The 12,381-nt window shown below is 40.9% G+C and overlaps 1 protein-coding gene across 1 annotated transcript in view; it reads right to left on the bottom strand.

Annotated features, from left to right (window-relative positions):
* Window positions 1-8,822: 8,822 nt before the first annotated feature.
* The window catches only part of pecam1a (platelet and endothelial cell adhesion molecule 1a), an 87,609-nt gene continuing 84,050 nt past the window's right edge, over window positions 8,823-12,381 (bottom strand). Inside the window, exon 16 of the mRNA XM_085963878.1 lies at window positions 8,823-10,989. Within this exon, the coding sequence (XP_085820004.1) occupies window positions 10,870-10,989 (120 nt within the window). The 3' untranslated portion in view covers window positions 8,823-10,869. The remainder of the gene's footprint in view (window positions 10,990-12,381) is intronic.

The raw sequence follows: 12,381 nt of genomic DNA, 5'->3' as shown, positions 1-12,381 counted from the left end.
TACGACTATTTCAGCTAGCTGGCCTTCTGAGTTCTTCTGACTGTTTCGAAGCTACAGTAAGTTGCATAAGTATGCAAAACCATTGCTATAATGTCTAGGATGGGGCTCCTATGTTTTCCACTCCCCTAAGAAACCTTGGGTGACATAGATATAATAACCCCTTATAAGCTGATTGTACCAGTACAGAAATATATATGTTAAAAATCCAGCTGAGGCAACACAGGCAAAATGCCATTTGCCACAATCTGCTTACACAACAATTAAGTGTGAAGGCTTTAGTTGAGGAAGAATCATCACCTATTTGTTTGTTTAAATTGTCATCTTCCTCTTTTTCTGTTCTCCATCTATCATCACAAATGAATGGTCTGCTCCCAAGCTCTGTCACTGCTCTGAAATTATGAGTGACTCATAATTTTTTCCCTCTTCCTGTCCCCACCAATTAACAAATCATCCAGCCTTTGCACAATATTTCCTTTTGCCAGTGGCAGTTCTCAGAGTCTCACATATAAACCTATGATCTGATGCATTGTGCAACTGTATTGCACAACTCAATCTCCCATGATCAGTTTTTTTGCACCACCATAGCTACACAACTATAAAACCTGAATATGCAACTTATGGCAAGTGTCCAATGCCTTTATTTTAAAAATTTTATGCAAAATTATAAAGTGTGGTTTTTTAAAAACTTTTGTTGTGCTATTAATATTACCCCTGAGGAGTTCAAATCTGGGTATTCTGAATGGTGAGGGATTAATTTTTAAAAAAACCAAATAAAATAGAGGTCTGTACTGGCAGTTCAAATATCTTGATTGTGTCCTAATATATCTTTCCTGTTATGAGCTGCCTCTTCTGCTTTGTAGATCATATGATGACTGACTCACTAACCTTCACTCGAATCTGTTTCTAATTTGGATGCAACCTATTAATCTAAAACCACATACACCAACACTCCTATAACACTGGTGACTTTCACATTTAAAAATAAAGGTTTATTCCATTGAAATTGAACAAATTTTGTTTTTAGAAAAGCTTTTATGCATTTTGGTCATTGGCCACTCATTAGCTAATATGGCACTGTGCCAACTGCGAATGCACTAGAATCTTCATGGTGCCATTTGGCTTTCTGAAGAGAAAGTTCCCTGTGTTTGGAAAAACATACTGCTTGGACAAAAGTCTGCTCTCTCGCTGTGAAATTAGTTTGGACAGGTTCAAGTCATTGCCTAATGATTTGGACAGTTAAAGCACTGCCCAAAGGTTAGCACAGTTTTACACTAAATTGACAGTATTGCTTAAAGAAACTAGAAAATGAGAAACAGAAAAATTGACATTACGGTGCAATGGAGAGGGGTGGGGTGCACTTTTGAAGTAGGTTTTAAGGCGCCGAGGCAGGGTAGAGGGAGCTTTGCAGCATATCTGGCTATTCTACACTTAACTTCGGAGTGCTTGATACTGACACTAGGTAACGAAAATTCACCAAAAAGTGATAATGTCTTTTAAAATTGTTAATTGATTGGGGGAGCAATGGGTGTTTGTCAGTGAGGAGGATCTAAGCTTTAGGCTATATAAATGGATTCTAGGAAAGCTATGGCGGATGCAAACACTGGCAGAAAGGTCTTGCTCTTTACTGCACCCTTTCAGTTATATGTCAAACTTGGCTCCATATTGCCATCCTTCACTGGACAGGGTATAGAATACAATTCTTGGATTTCTTCCAATCTATCAATTCCTTCTCATACTGACCATTAAGATGTGCTTCACAGACCATGGTAATTTCAGAATAACTAGTTCCAGCCACCCTGCTCTCAAAATTGATGGAATACTCCCCTAGCAGAAAGTGCTCTATTTGATCTGTAAAAGTCCAGGCATAGTTTAGTGGCTTCCGAATGTCAATCTTGTTTCAATATTTCCTTTTGAAGTTTGCTCCAATCAGTGAAGATAATTGACATTTCAGAAATGTCATAGTTAATTATGGTTTAATAAAAAAGTACACCCATAAATATGGGTCTGTGAAAATACCTCCCTTAATAAAATTGTCATGAGTAAATCTATTTTTAAATTTAAAAAAAACAAGTAACATTTGAGAGTTAGAAGATGTTTTCTGAAAAAGATTTTTTTTTACACCATTGGTAGATAAATCTGACAATAGGGTTCCTTCCTCCTCCCATGATTTACAACCAAGTCCTCTTCTCAACCAGCTCATTTATGGGAGATGTAGGGCCAAGCAGAAGTGAGGACTCTCGGTAGTGGCAGAAAAATTCTGAGGCAACCGCTGTTCAGGCGCACTATTGTGATTATCAGGCTGTACTGGATATTACTGTCATACTTAACACCGAGGACGACTCCCAGAAGGGAGACCTTGCTATCAGCTGTGGCTCAGTGGGTAACACTCTCGCCTGAGTCACAAGGTAGTGGGTTCAAGTCATTATCCAGAGACTTAAGCACATAATTTTACAGAATAGCCTCCTTCTGTGCTGTAACCATTCTGTGATTCTAAGTACTTTGGGATGTCCTGAGGTTATGAAAGGCGCTGTATAAATGGAAGCTTTTTTTGATCATCAGAAGTGTGAATTGTTACGCATAATATCAAGTAATGTGGTATTGTCTAATGTCAAATAGATAGTTGCTCACTTGCAATGGCATGGTCCCTCTTGTTGTTTGATAGCAGTTGAATATTCAGACAATGTGGCTTAGGTTATAATTTATTAATCAAATTATTTAAAATATACATTGTAGTAGCACAAGATCACCACAATAGATTTCACTTGATTACAGACTGTTACTTGACTTGCTGGGCAGAATTATCTGAAACCCTACACCACTGTTGTGGCCTCACACACAGCAAGTGGCTTAGTGGAAAATTGTGGGCAATGCACCTGCGATTTTCTGATGAGCCATTTACTGCACGAGAGGCCCCACCAGTGGTGTGGTAAAATTCTACCTACTGAATCTGTTCTAAAACAACAAAAAACTCAACTCCAGTAGATTTGGAAATAGCACGATACTTCAGTTTGGGTATCAATGATGTAAAGACTTTGGGGGGGGGGGAAATATGTCTTGCGCCAAAATGGGTGCAAAGTCGGCAGAGCGACTGCTCCATGCACTGGTCTCTTCCAGTCTGAGGCCCGAGGCAAATTCAGCTTCGGGCCTCATTTAAATGCTAACGGCAAGTAGTGGGCGCCTTGCTGCAGCTTGCCAGTCGGGGAGAGAGAGAAATTGGCCAGCTCTCGCACAGAGCCAGCTGTCGGGTGGGGGATAGGCAACTTAAGGGGACCTTGAATGCGCCAGCACTGGGCTGGTGTTTTTTTGAGTGGACTCGGGAGAAGCACTCCTGCCTCCCTATGGCCCACAAAAATAAAAACTGATAATTTCTTGGGTCTTTTTATGTGCAGCCCCTTTAAGGACCAGTGGTTAGGCTGCTCAAGACCTGGTATAACTAGGCAGAGTATGCACGGTGCAAGCTCTACCTATTTTTAACTTAATTTCCCATTCAGGGTCCTACAATCAGCACAGCTCTCAATTTGCATTTTTAAGGAGCTTAATACCTATTTAAGGCAGGCACCCAAGCCAATATGGCGTCCGGGGCACTTCTAGTCCAGATCTGGCGACAGATCACAACATGAATTTCAGAGGCCTAAAGCCTGTTTTATAGGCACAGAACGGGAGGATGTAAGTTGAATTCACACTTATGTGAAGTTGGACATTTGTGGAGCATTTTGAGCTGACCCAGCTCGTTGAACCGTCAAATGAGCAGAGATCCACTAAAGAACTGCTGCAGGCTAGTGTCAGATACTTCTCCCCTTGCAGTTCAAACTAAGACAAAGCAAATTAGAGGTATCTCATAATAGAAATAAAAGTGCCAATTACCTCTCCCCATCCTTTCCTCTCTCGCTGATTTTTCCCCTTTGCTACTCTTTCTCCTCCTGCCTCTCTACCTTTCCCCCTCCCCTCTCCTCTACACTGGTTCCATTATCCTCATCCTTTAACCATAATCAATTTGAGAAATTCAAATTGGCCTTGACTACCCATAAGCAACACCACAGGAGATTGACTAGTCTTTTTAAATTTGCCACTTGCGGTATATATTTCCTGCAATAGATCACCTGCATAATCAGTAAGGGTTACTACAGAAGGAGCACAGCATTCTAAATGGCCCAGATGGTTTTTTTAAAATAACTACAATTGCAGTGAATTGACATGATCGAATCTTGTCCCTTCCAGCTGTTTACAAAAGTGATTAAAAAAAAAAAATTACTAACCTACATACCAACTAGATTGGCGTTGAATGTAGGTTTGAAGTTCTAGTACTTTTGCTCCAGTACTAACCTTGGATCCGATGACGATTAATGTTGATTTGCTCCTGATTAACTTAAAATAACCACCCAATTATTGGGTGTAGCAAATTGGAACAGGTACCCTTGGAAGTCTGAATGGGATAATGTTTTATTCCCTAGCCTTAGCATCTCTTCCTTGATGAACACATGCATTTAAAATAACTGCTATATGGAATGCATATCTCCAACACCTTGTGCCATAGAATGGTAAAATACTAGGCTGTGTTGAGAGGAGGTGTCAAGTATTCTTCCATTAAGTCAGGCTGGGCTGCTTTTATGGACCTGCTAGTGACTGGTTACAGGGTAGGAGAGAGCAGATTTCCTACCTGGCTTTTCAGACGAGGCCAGAGAGGAAAGAAATGTATTTACTCCCCCCCCCCCCCCCCCCCCAATACATTATTCTATCCATGATTCTATAAAGTCCTAAAAATTCTTTGTATAGTCTGTAAGTGATACTTTCGTTTAGAACAGTTTTCATGGTTTCCAAATGTACCTGACAGTCATACTAATTTGCATCTTATAAATAATTCTCAAGAACTAAGTCTTCTCGCATTTCAAGCTGATTATAAAGGAACCACAGTCTTTAAATAGTACAAAACTGACGTTCAGATGTTATATTTTAAGAACTCTTGGTTAACAGTATAAACTTTTAGATGCCGGCAATGTGATTTTCTCAACAATGTGCACATTGATGCTCAAAATTTGGTGCAGTTTTCTCTGCCATCCTACCCAAAATCATGGCAGAAGTATTGGGAAAATGGTGTGGCCTACTGTTTCCTCGCTGCCCCAACCTCCAATTTTCCTTTCTGCTCCTCTGCCCACCGCATGTGAATTCCAACGGGGAAGGAGTGAAACAGAGCCCAGCCTTTCCTGTTTCTCTATTCAACACAGTAATGAGGAAGTGTGTGTAATGAAGACTCATTTTTATCATGATGAAGGATTGTGCACTGCAAATCATTCATTACCAGGACCTTAGAACTGCCATGCTCCTTTCCACCCTCTGTCTTCCCTTTTTTCTTAGTGTACCGATTTAAAAACCCAAGTGATTCATCTTGCCACTAATTCTCCATTCACCCCATCTCCTCTCTGTAATCTTTTCAACCTTGTTGATGTGCTATACCATGGCCTTTTATCCTAGGTTTCTCATTTTAAAAAAAAAATCAAGTTCTCAGAATGGTGAGAAGAACTTTGCTCAAGATTTATAGGCAGTTGGAATTTGATTGGTTCAAATGTTCAGGACATAGTTACTTTGGTTGAAGGACTTAAATATAATATCAGTTTAAAATACAAACTGCAATTATCTGTATAGGGACACAAAGGTTAAAATGAGTCTCCCTCACAAGAGTACTTGTGATCAAAATAACTACTTGGTCTGTCTGGTATCCTCTGGTTAGAAAAGGTCAATTTCTTGGGAAAGCTATTTTTTTTAATGAGGAAGATGGGAACGGTATCTGACCTACTCTGTTCCAGTGAAATACATGTCAGCAGAACATTGTTAATCACTTTCACAAAAGGGAATTTTCCATGTTCCAATTTTAAGAACCGGAGGGGGAGGAAATTTGGTATCTATCATTTTGGGACGTTAACTTTAACGGCCAGAGCTAATTAGTGCCGGCGACTGCAAAATTGAGTTTTAATGCTCCAAGAGGGAAGTGGAGCGCTAAATCAAGTGCTCCACTTCCTCCTTCGGGCGCTAACGTTGGAGAGTGGGGCGGAGATGTCAGCAGCGCTGTACTCTGGGCTGTGCAGTGCTGTGCTGTTCAAAGGTTCCTTCCCTTCCATAAAGGGAAGGGCCATCTCTGCAGGCTCTGCAATTTGAAAAGTACCTACCTGAACCACCAAGGCAGCCGCGATCCCGTGTGATCAGCCCAGTACTCGAGCAGAGTGCCGGGCTGATCGATTGCGGGCAGGAGCCCGCAAAAAAAAAAAACTAGAACAGGAAAAGTAACTTATTTTTCCACATACCTCGGCCTTTAATCATCGCCCCCAAAGCGGCCGGCCGCCCGATACACGCCTCCTGCAGCTGTTGGTGTTTTTGACAAGTCAAAATTTCAGGTCTGGGGCGATACACACAGCGATGACGTCACGATCTCTGGGCGAAGGAGATCAGGGTGCAACGCCGTAGCTCCCTGTAAAACTCCCGCCAGTGCCGCGCCCGGTCACAAAGCCATTTGCGCTCCGTTAGCGCCCCCCCCGGGGATGCTAACTGGAGGCGCAAAGGCACCCAATTTTCATCCCCCAGGTTTCTCAGTAACCTTTTGAGAAGCTATGAAGTGCCAAAACATATTTTAAAATAATTTTAACCATCTTATTGTTTATTTCTGTCATGCAGATGACCTTTAAAAATATTTTTGTCTGAACACGAAGGGCAACATTGAGGAGCTATTCTGCCAGAAAATGTGAAGAAATTTAATTATAAACTTTCTGTAGTGATGCTGCAAGAATGTAACCTCTAGGTAAGCGTCAGCTAATTAGTTTAAACACATTAAATGTTAAAACAATCCTCACCCCTCTGTGGAGCCCTACATTAGTCTATTTCTTGGGAGTGGGGATCCCATGCATAAAATTAATGTAAATAGGACTAGGTGCTGCCCGAGTCTCTGACAATTATTTGTTAATAAGTGTATGTTTCTAAGGAGGAGCTGTTTTAGATATGAAAACAATTTAACTGCCACTTACCCAGAATTAAGTATTTAAAATTCCATTACATTAGCAGAGATTCAAGCATTATTTCAACATTTTTGCTAATTCAGTTTCCTCGCATTGTCTTCCAGTTCCCCTGATAATGTTATCGGTGCTCAGTGTTTAAACAGATTATCCGCGAGCTTCCCAAAAAAAACAAAGCAACAGTGGAAAAACAAGCTTGTTCAAGATATTTCACCCCATAACCTTCTAAACACGAGAAAATACAAGCCAATTTTATGCAACCTCTCTTCATAATTTAACCCCTTAAGTATCATTCTGGTACCCCTTCCAAGGCCAATATATCATTCCTGAGGTTTGGTTCCCAAATATAAATGCAGTTTTCCAGATGGGGTCTGATTAACGGTCTGTACAACTGAAGCATCACTTCTTTACTACCACTGAATATTCATTTTAGTAAGTAATGAGCTAAAAGATCAGAAATACAGAGACATGGCCTCAAAATTCCTTGCGTAGCAATCCTGGTGGTGCCACCAGTGTTGACTCCCACTTCCCACCAGAGTTTGTGGGGTTATTGGAGGAACACTTCATTTATATGGGACATGCAGGTGCAAGCACCGCTTTGGGTGCATCTTTGGTGCCTGCCTGCTCATGACGGCCAGAAACTCTTGTGCCCGTGGCAAGGGCAGATTGCTCAGGCCCCCTTACCGATTCTGGACATGGTCCCCTCCGCGCCCTGAGCAAAGGAATCAATCAGCATTAAAAAAAAAAAAAAAAATCTTGGTCTTTGGACATCCATGCTCCACAGGTGGCAGGGGGTAAGGTGGGGGCTTATCTGCCCTCTGGAAGCTGGTATTCTTCCACTCATTTGGCAAAATAGCTTCCATTGTTACACCAGGACCTACTAGAGCCTGACGAATGGGAACATACATTGCAGAGAGCCTTTGCCTCCTGGCTGTCATTCAACTTCTAAGGGTTGGACAGAGGTTCCGTCCATTACATTGTAACCAGGAAACACCCAGAAATGGTCAACATCTGGTGCAACCAGTTCTCCGCCATATTCAGAGGGATTCCGTTGATCTCCCATTGAAGTTATAGCAAGAGACCAGCAGAAACCTTTGAAGAATTTCGGACCCATTACCTTTATGTACTGTATTTTGCTCTGGTTTCAGAAAACTGGGATTTGGACTATTTTTGCATTATTCGTTTTCTATTTGGGGATTTTACATGAACAATTAACTGCTATTATCAATAATTTAGCACGAAGGTTTATAAGGGATTGAAAATGCTGATATTTTAAAATGCCTTTGTAGTGGTGTATAAGAGCTGGCAGCAGTGGCTGCAGGAGGAGTAAAGTGGGGGCTGATGTCCTCCAGTTTTCCTTCTCTGTGGGGAAGCTACTGATCTCTACTTAGTGCCTTCCACAATGGCATAGTTGAGATTAGGAACCAATGTAACAAATTGTAGGCATAAATCCATGCCCTGCTACTCTTGTCCAATATCAACAACAACTTGCATTTATATAGCGCTTTTAACATAGTAAAACATCCCAAGGCGCTTCACAGGGGCGTTATGAAAATAAAATTTGACACTGAGCCACATAAGGAGATATTAGGGCAGATGACCAAAAGCTTGGTCAAAGAGGTAGGTTTTAAGAAGCGTCTTAAAGGAGGATAGAGAGGCGGAGAGGTTTAGGGAGGGAATTCCAGAGCTTAGGGCATTGGCAGCTGAAGGCACGGCCGCCAATGATGGAGCGATTAAATATCCTGTACTAGTATACAGCCACTACAAGCGCACTTTCTTATGTTGTGTTTCGTGGCCCACTAGAAATAAACCACACACTTCCAGTTATTAAAAAAATAATTATTTATTTCATCATTAATTGAAATCAATAATTGTAATGAATTTATCAAAATCAAAAAAAATAACACTGCCCCCCCCCCCCCCCCAACAAACTAACCACAGCATTTTTAGTTATTTTTCCTCGCACTTCTTAAGACCTTTCCTCCGAGCTTGGCACCACCATCCATAAACCAAGAAAGCAGCCAGACAACACATTCCAAACAATCTCTCAGAAGACAATAGCAAAATACTGCGGATGCTGGAAATCTGAAATAACAACAGAAAACGCTGGAAACACTCAGCAGGCCAGGCAGCATCCGTGGAGAGAGAAACAGAGTTAACGTTTCAGGTCTGGAACCCTTCATCAGAGTTCTGATGAAGGGTCCCAGACCTGAAACGTTAACTCTGTTTCTCTCTCCACTGATGCTGCTCAATCTCTCAGAAGAGCTATTTAACTGGATGCCAGGAGCTTTGATTTTACTTTTATCCACCAATGTGCTGCACCAAAGCAAGAAAGATTTATATTGTGCCTTTCATGTCCTCAGGCTATTATTTACAACCAACAAATTACTTTTGAAGTGTTGTCGCTACTTTTTTGTAGCCAGCCAATTTGTCCAAAGTCCCACAAACAGCAATGAAATGAATGACCAAGTAATCTGTTTTTGCTGGTGTTGGTTAAGGGATAAGTGTTGGCAAGGATACCAGGAGAAATGCCCCATTCTTCAAATAGTGCCATGGGATATTTTATGTCCACCTGAGAGTGTAGATGGGGCCTCGGTTTAATGTTTCATCGGAAAGGTGGCACCTCCAACTATGTCAACTTAGATTATGTGCTCAATTCCTGGAAAGGGTGTGACCCTTGACCTTCTGACTCAAAGGTGAGAGTACTATCACTAAGCCAAGGCTGACATTAATTGCCATTAATACATTCTAATTTACACACAAAAGGTTAATTTGAGCAATACTTGTTATATATGACGCCTAATAGAGAGATATCTATAGGCTGAAAGCTAAATAAAACCAGTCACATTTCAGGGTTTCATTAGCAGCAGGCATAAGGATAATTTATTTGTTAATTGACATGTAACACAAATATAGGTTATTCAGTGGTGCATATGCATAAAATTGGACTGATTTTGGAAATAATGCATCATACTTTCATCTTTAGCCTCTCCTTTACCTTGCTCCAGCTTTATCCCTACTTTAAAGACAATGAAAGTCCTGCATTTACTACAACAAAATTCTTCTACATTAAGTCATATTTACAGGTTTTGCAGTTGGTCATCATTGCTACTATTTCCATCCCAATACTTGGAGTGTAATAAAATTTAAAATGCATTAAAAAAAACATAATTTCTTAGATGAGAAAGTGGTCAAGCAATATGTGCCTAGGTCTCTGCTTTCGAGCTGGCTAGTAAGAGGTTCATGAATCTGTTTTGAATGATGTGCTATGATTTTTTTAAAATTTCCACTGGTAAACTAATCTTGGACTTGGCTCGGTGATTTCTCCCATCCTCAGTAGCGCCGCTAGTGCCATATAAAATTGCAGGCATGAACATGCATCTCATTACTCTATGGCACTGTGGAGCACCAATACACAAAACCATCATGCTCTGTGTTCTATTTTTTCTATTTCTAAGCTGGTTTATTTTTCTTTGGTATAAAGAATCTATTTTTAATCATAAAATATTGCCCTGCTATTTAATACAAAATGAGAAGAACACCTTGAGCTCAATTAACAAAGCAAGTAGCTATTTACAACTTACAAAAGCAAAATACTGGTGCTGGAAATTTGAAATAAAAACCAAGTGCTGTAAATACTCAGCAGGTCAGGCAGCATCTGTGGAGAGAGAAACAGTTAACGTTTGAGGTCAATGACCCATCGACCGGAAACATTAACTCTGTTTCTCTCTCCACAGATGCTGCCTGACCTGCGTATTTACATCATTTTCTGCTATTTACAACTTATTGGTTTGCTGAGTTCAGAATGAATTGCATGTCCAATTAGTAAAATACAGTCTTGGGTCCAAGATTCTGACTTTTCAGGAGCCCCTCACCTTAACTTATGCAAAGCAATTTGGTCATATGTTACACTTCCTTGTGGTTGCGGCACTTTGTTATTCCGCAGAGCTGCTAGATCAAGTTCAGTATATAAAACTTCGTTGTTTTCATCCTGTTAATAGAAAACATCAGTCAGAACTATTTCTGTTCTGTTCCATTTATACTTTGTCAATGTAATGAATAAATGCAGACTTGGTACACAATTCTGGTTAAAACAGTTCAAATGTGTTAGCAAAAACCATGTGCCCTAAATTATACCTTTTCTGAAAGCTTCCTGTATCAATCAAAAAGCATGAAGTAGACGTGTATAACTGCATTATAACCACCTCCTGAAATGAATAGCATTTCTAGACCATGAGCATATCTTCCCTGTGATCATCCATTTTTCTCTTTAGTGCTACATTTTTGGGAGAGGGGTTTTGTTGTATATTTCCTTATACGTGCACAAGAATAAGAAAACACCAAGTATGAAAACAGAAGAAGGTGGCAAGTCAGAGAGAATTGGGCAAGGAGTTCCAGAGGACAGGAACATAGTGGCTGATTGACCAGATGCCAATCGTGGAATGAAAAAGGTGGGGGACAAGATGAAACCCAGTGTTACTGGAGCCTAATGTGCATGTGGAGAAATAAGGCCAAAGAAGATCCCTAAGGTAGGGTGGGATGAGGCCCAGAAAGGATTTGAAAATGAGAGAGAACTTTTGAGGTCAACTTGATGGGACATAGGGAGCCAGTGGAGCTGGGAGAATATGAGGTGATGTGAGGAAACGGGCTGCAATATTTAAAGCTCGAGTGCGGTGGGTGAGTTGAAGCTTGTGGAGGTCGTGAGGACGGCTACATGAACGTTAGTGAATTTGAACCTCAAGGTGATGAAAGCATGGAATAATGTTTTGGCAGCAGACAGGGAGGACTGGGGCAGAGGTAGAAGAATGGTCTTGATAAAAGAGTGGAAGGTAGCGGAGCTTTGGGCATGCAATATGGCATGATTTTGCACTTCCTGATTTAGTCTCTAATTGCAGCCTGGGAGATTAGTTGAGTCAAGCCCAGAAGCATGTGGGAGCCAAAAAATGGCTTCATTATTTTGGAGATTTTGGCTCAGCTGGGCTTTGATGTCACGATAGGCAAGTTGAAGAGCATAGCAACAACTTTTGGATTGATGAGGAGGCATAGCAGTAGAGCTATGTGTTATCAGCGTGCATATGGAAGCTGACCCCATGCTTTTCGATGATGGGGAATTACACAGATGATGAAGTCAAGAGATGAATATCTGGGGTACAAAGGAGGACACTAGGAAGGAAATTGAGGATGAATCCCCAAAAATCCCCATTTCTCCCCTCTTGGCTACTTTCCCACCCAATCCCTATCCCAACCCAAAACTGTGTACGGCACTCCAACTGCTGCTTAACTAAGGTCAAGCACACGTTAATGACCTCCTTATTCTTATAATCCATGCCTCTAGGTACAAAATTAAAAATTCTTACCATTTAAGATTTATTTCCTTTGCTAT

Source organism: Somniosus microcephalus, chromosome 21, assembly GCF_052327205.1.
Source record: "Somniosus microcephalus isolate GS21.2 chromosome 21, FLI_Smic_1.0, whole genome shotgun sequence".
In the NCBI taxonomy this organism is placed as follows: Eukaryota; Metazoa; Chordata; class Chondrichthyes; order Squaliformes; family Somniosidae; genus Somniosus; species Somniosus microcephalus.
This window is presented reverse-complemented; position numbering and strand designations above follow the sequence as displayed.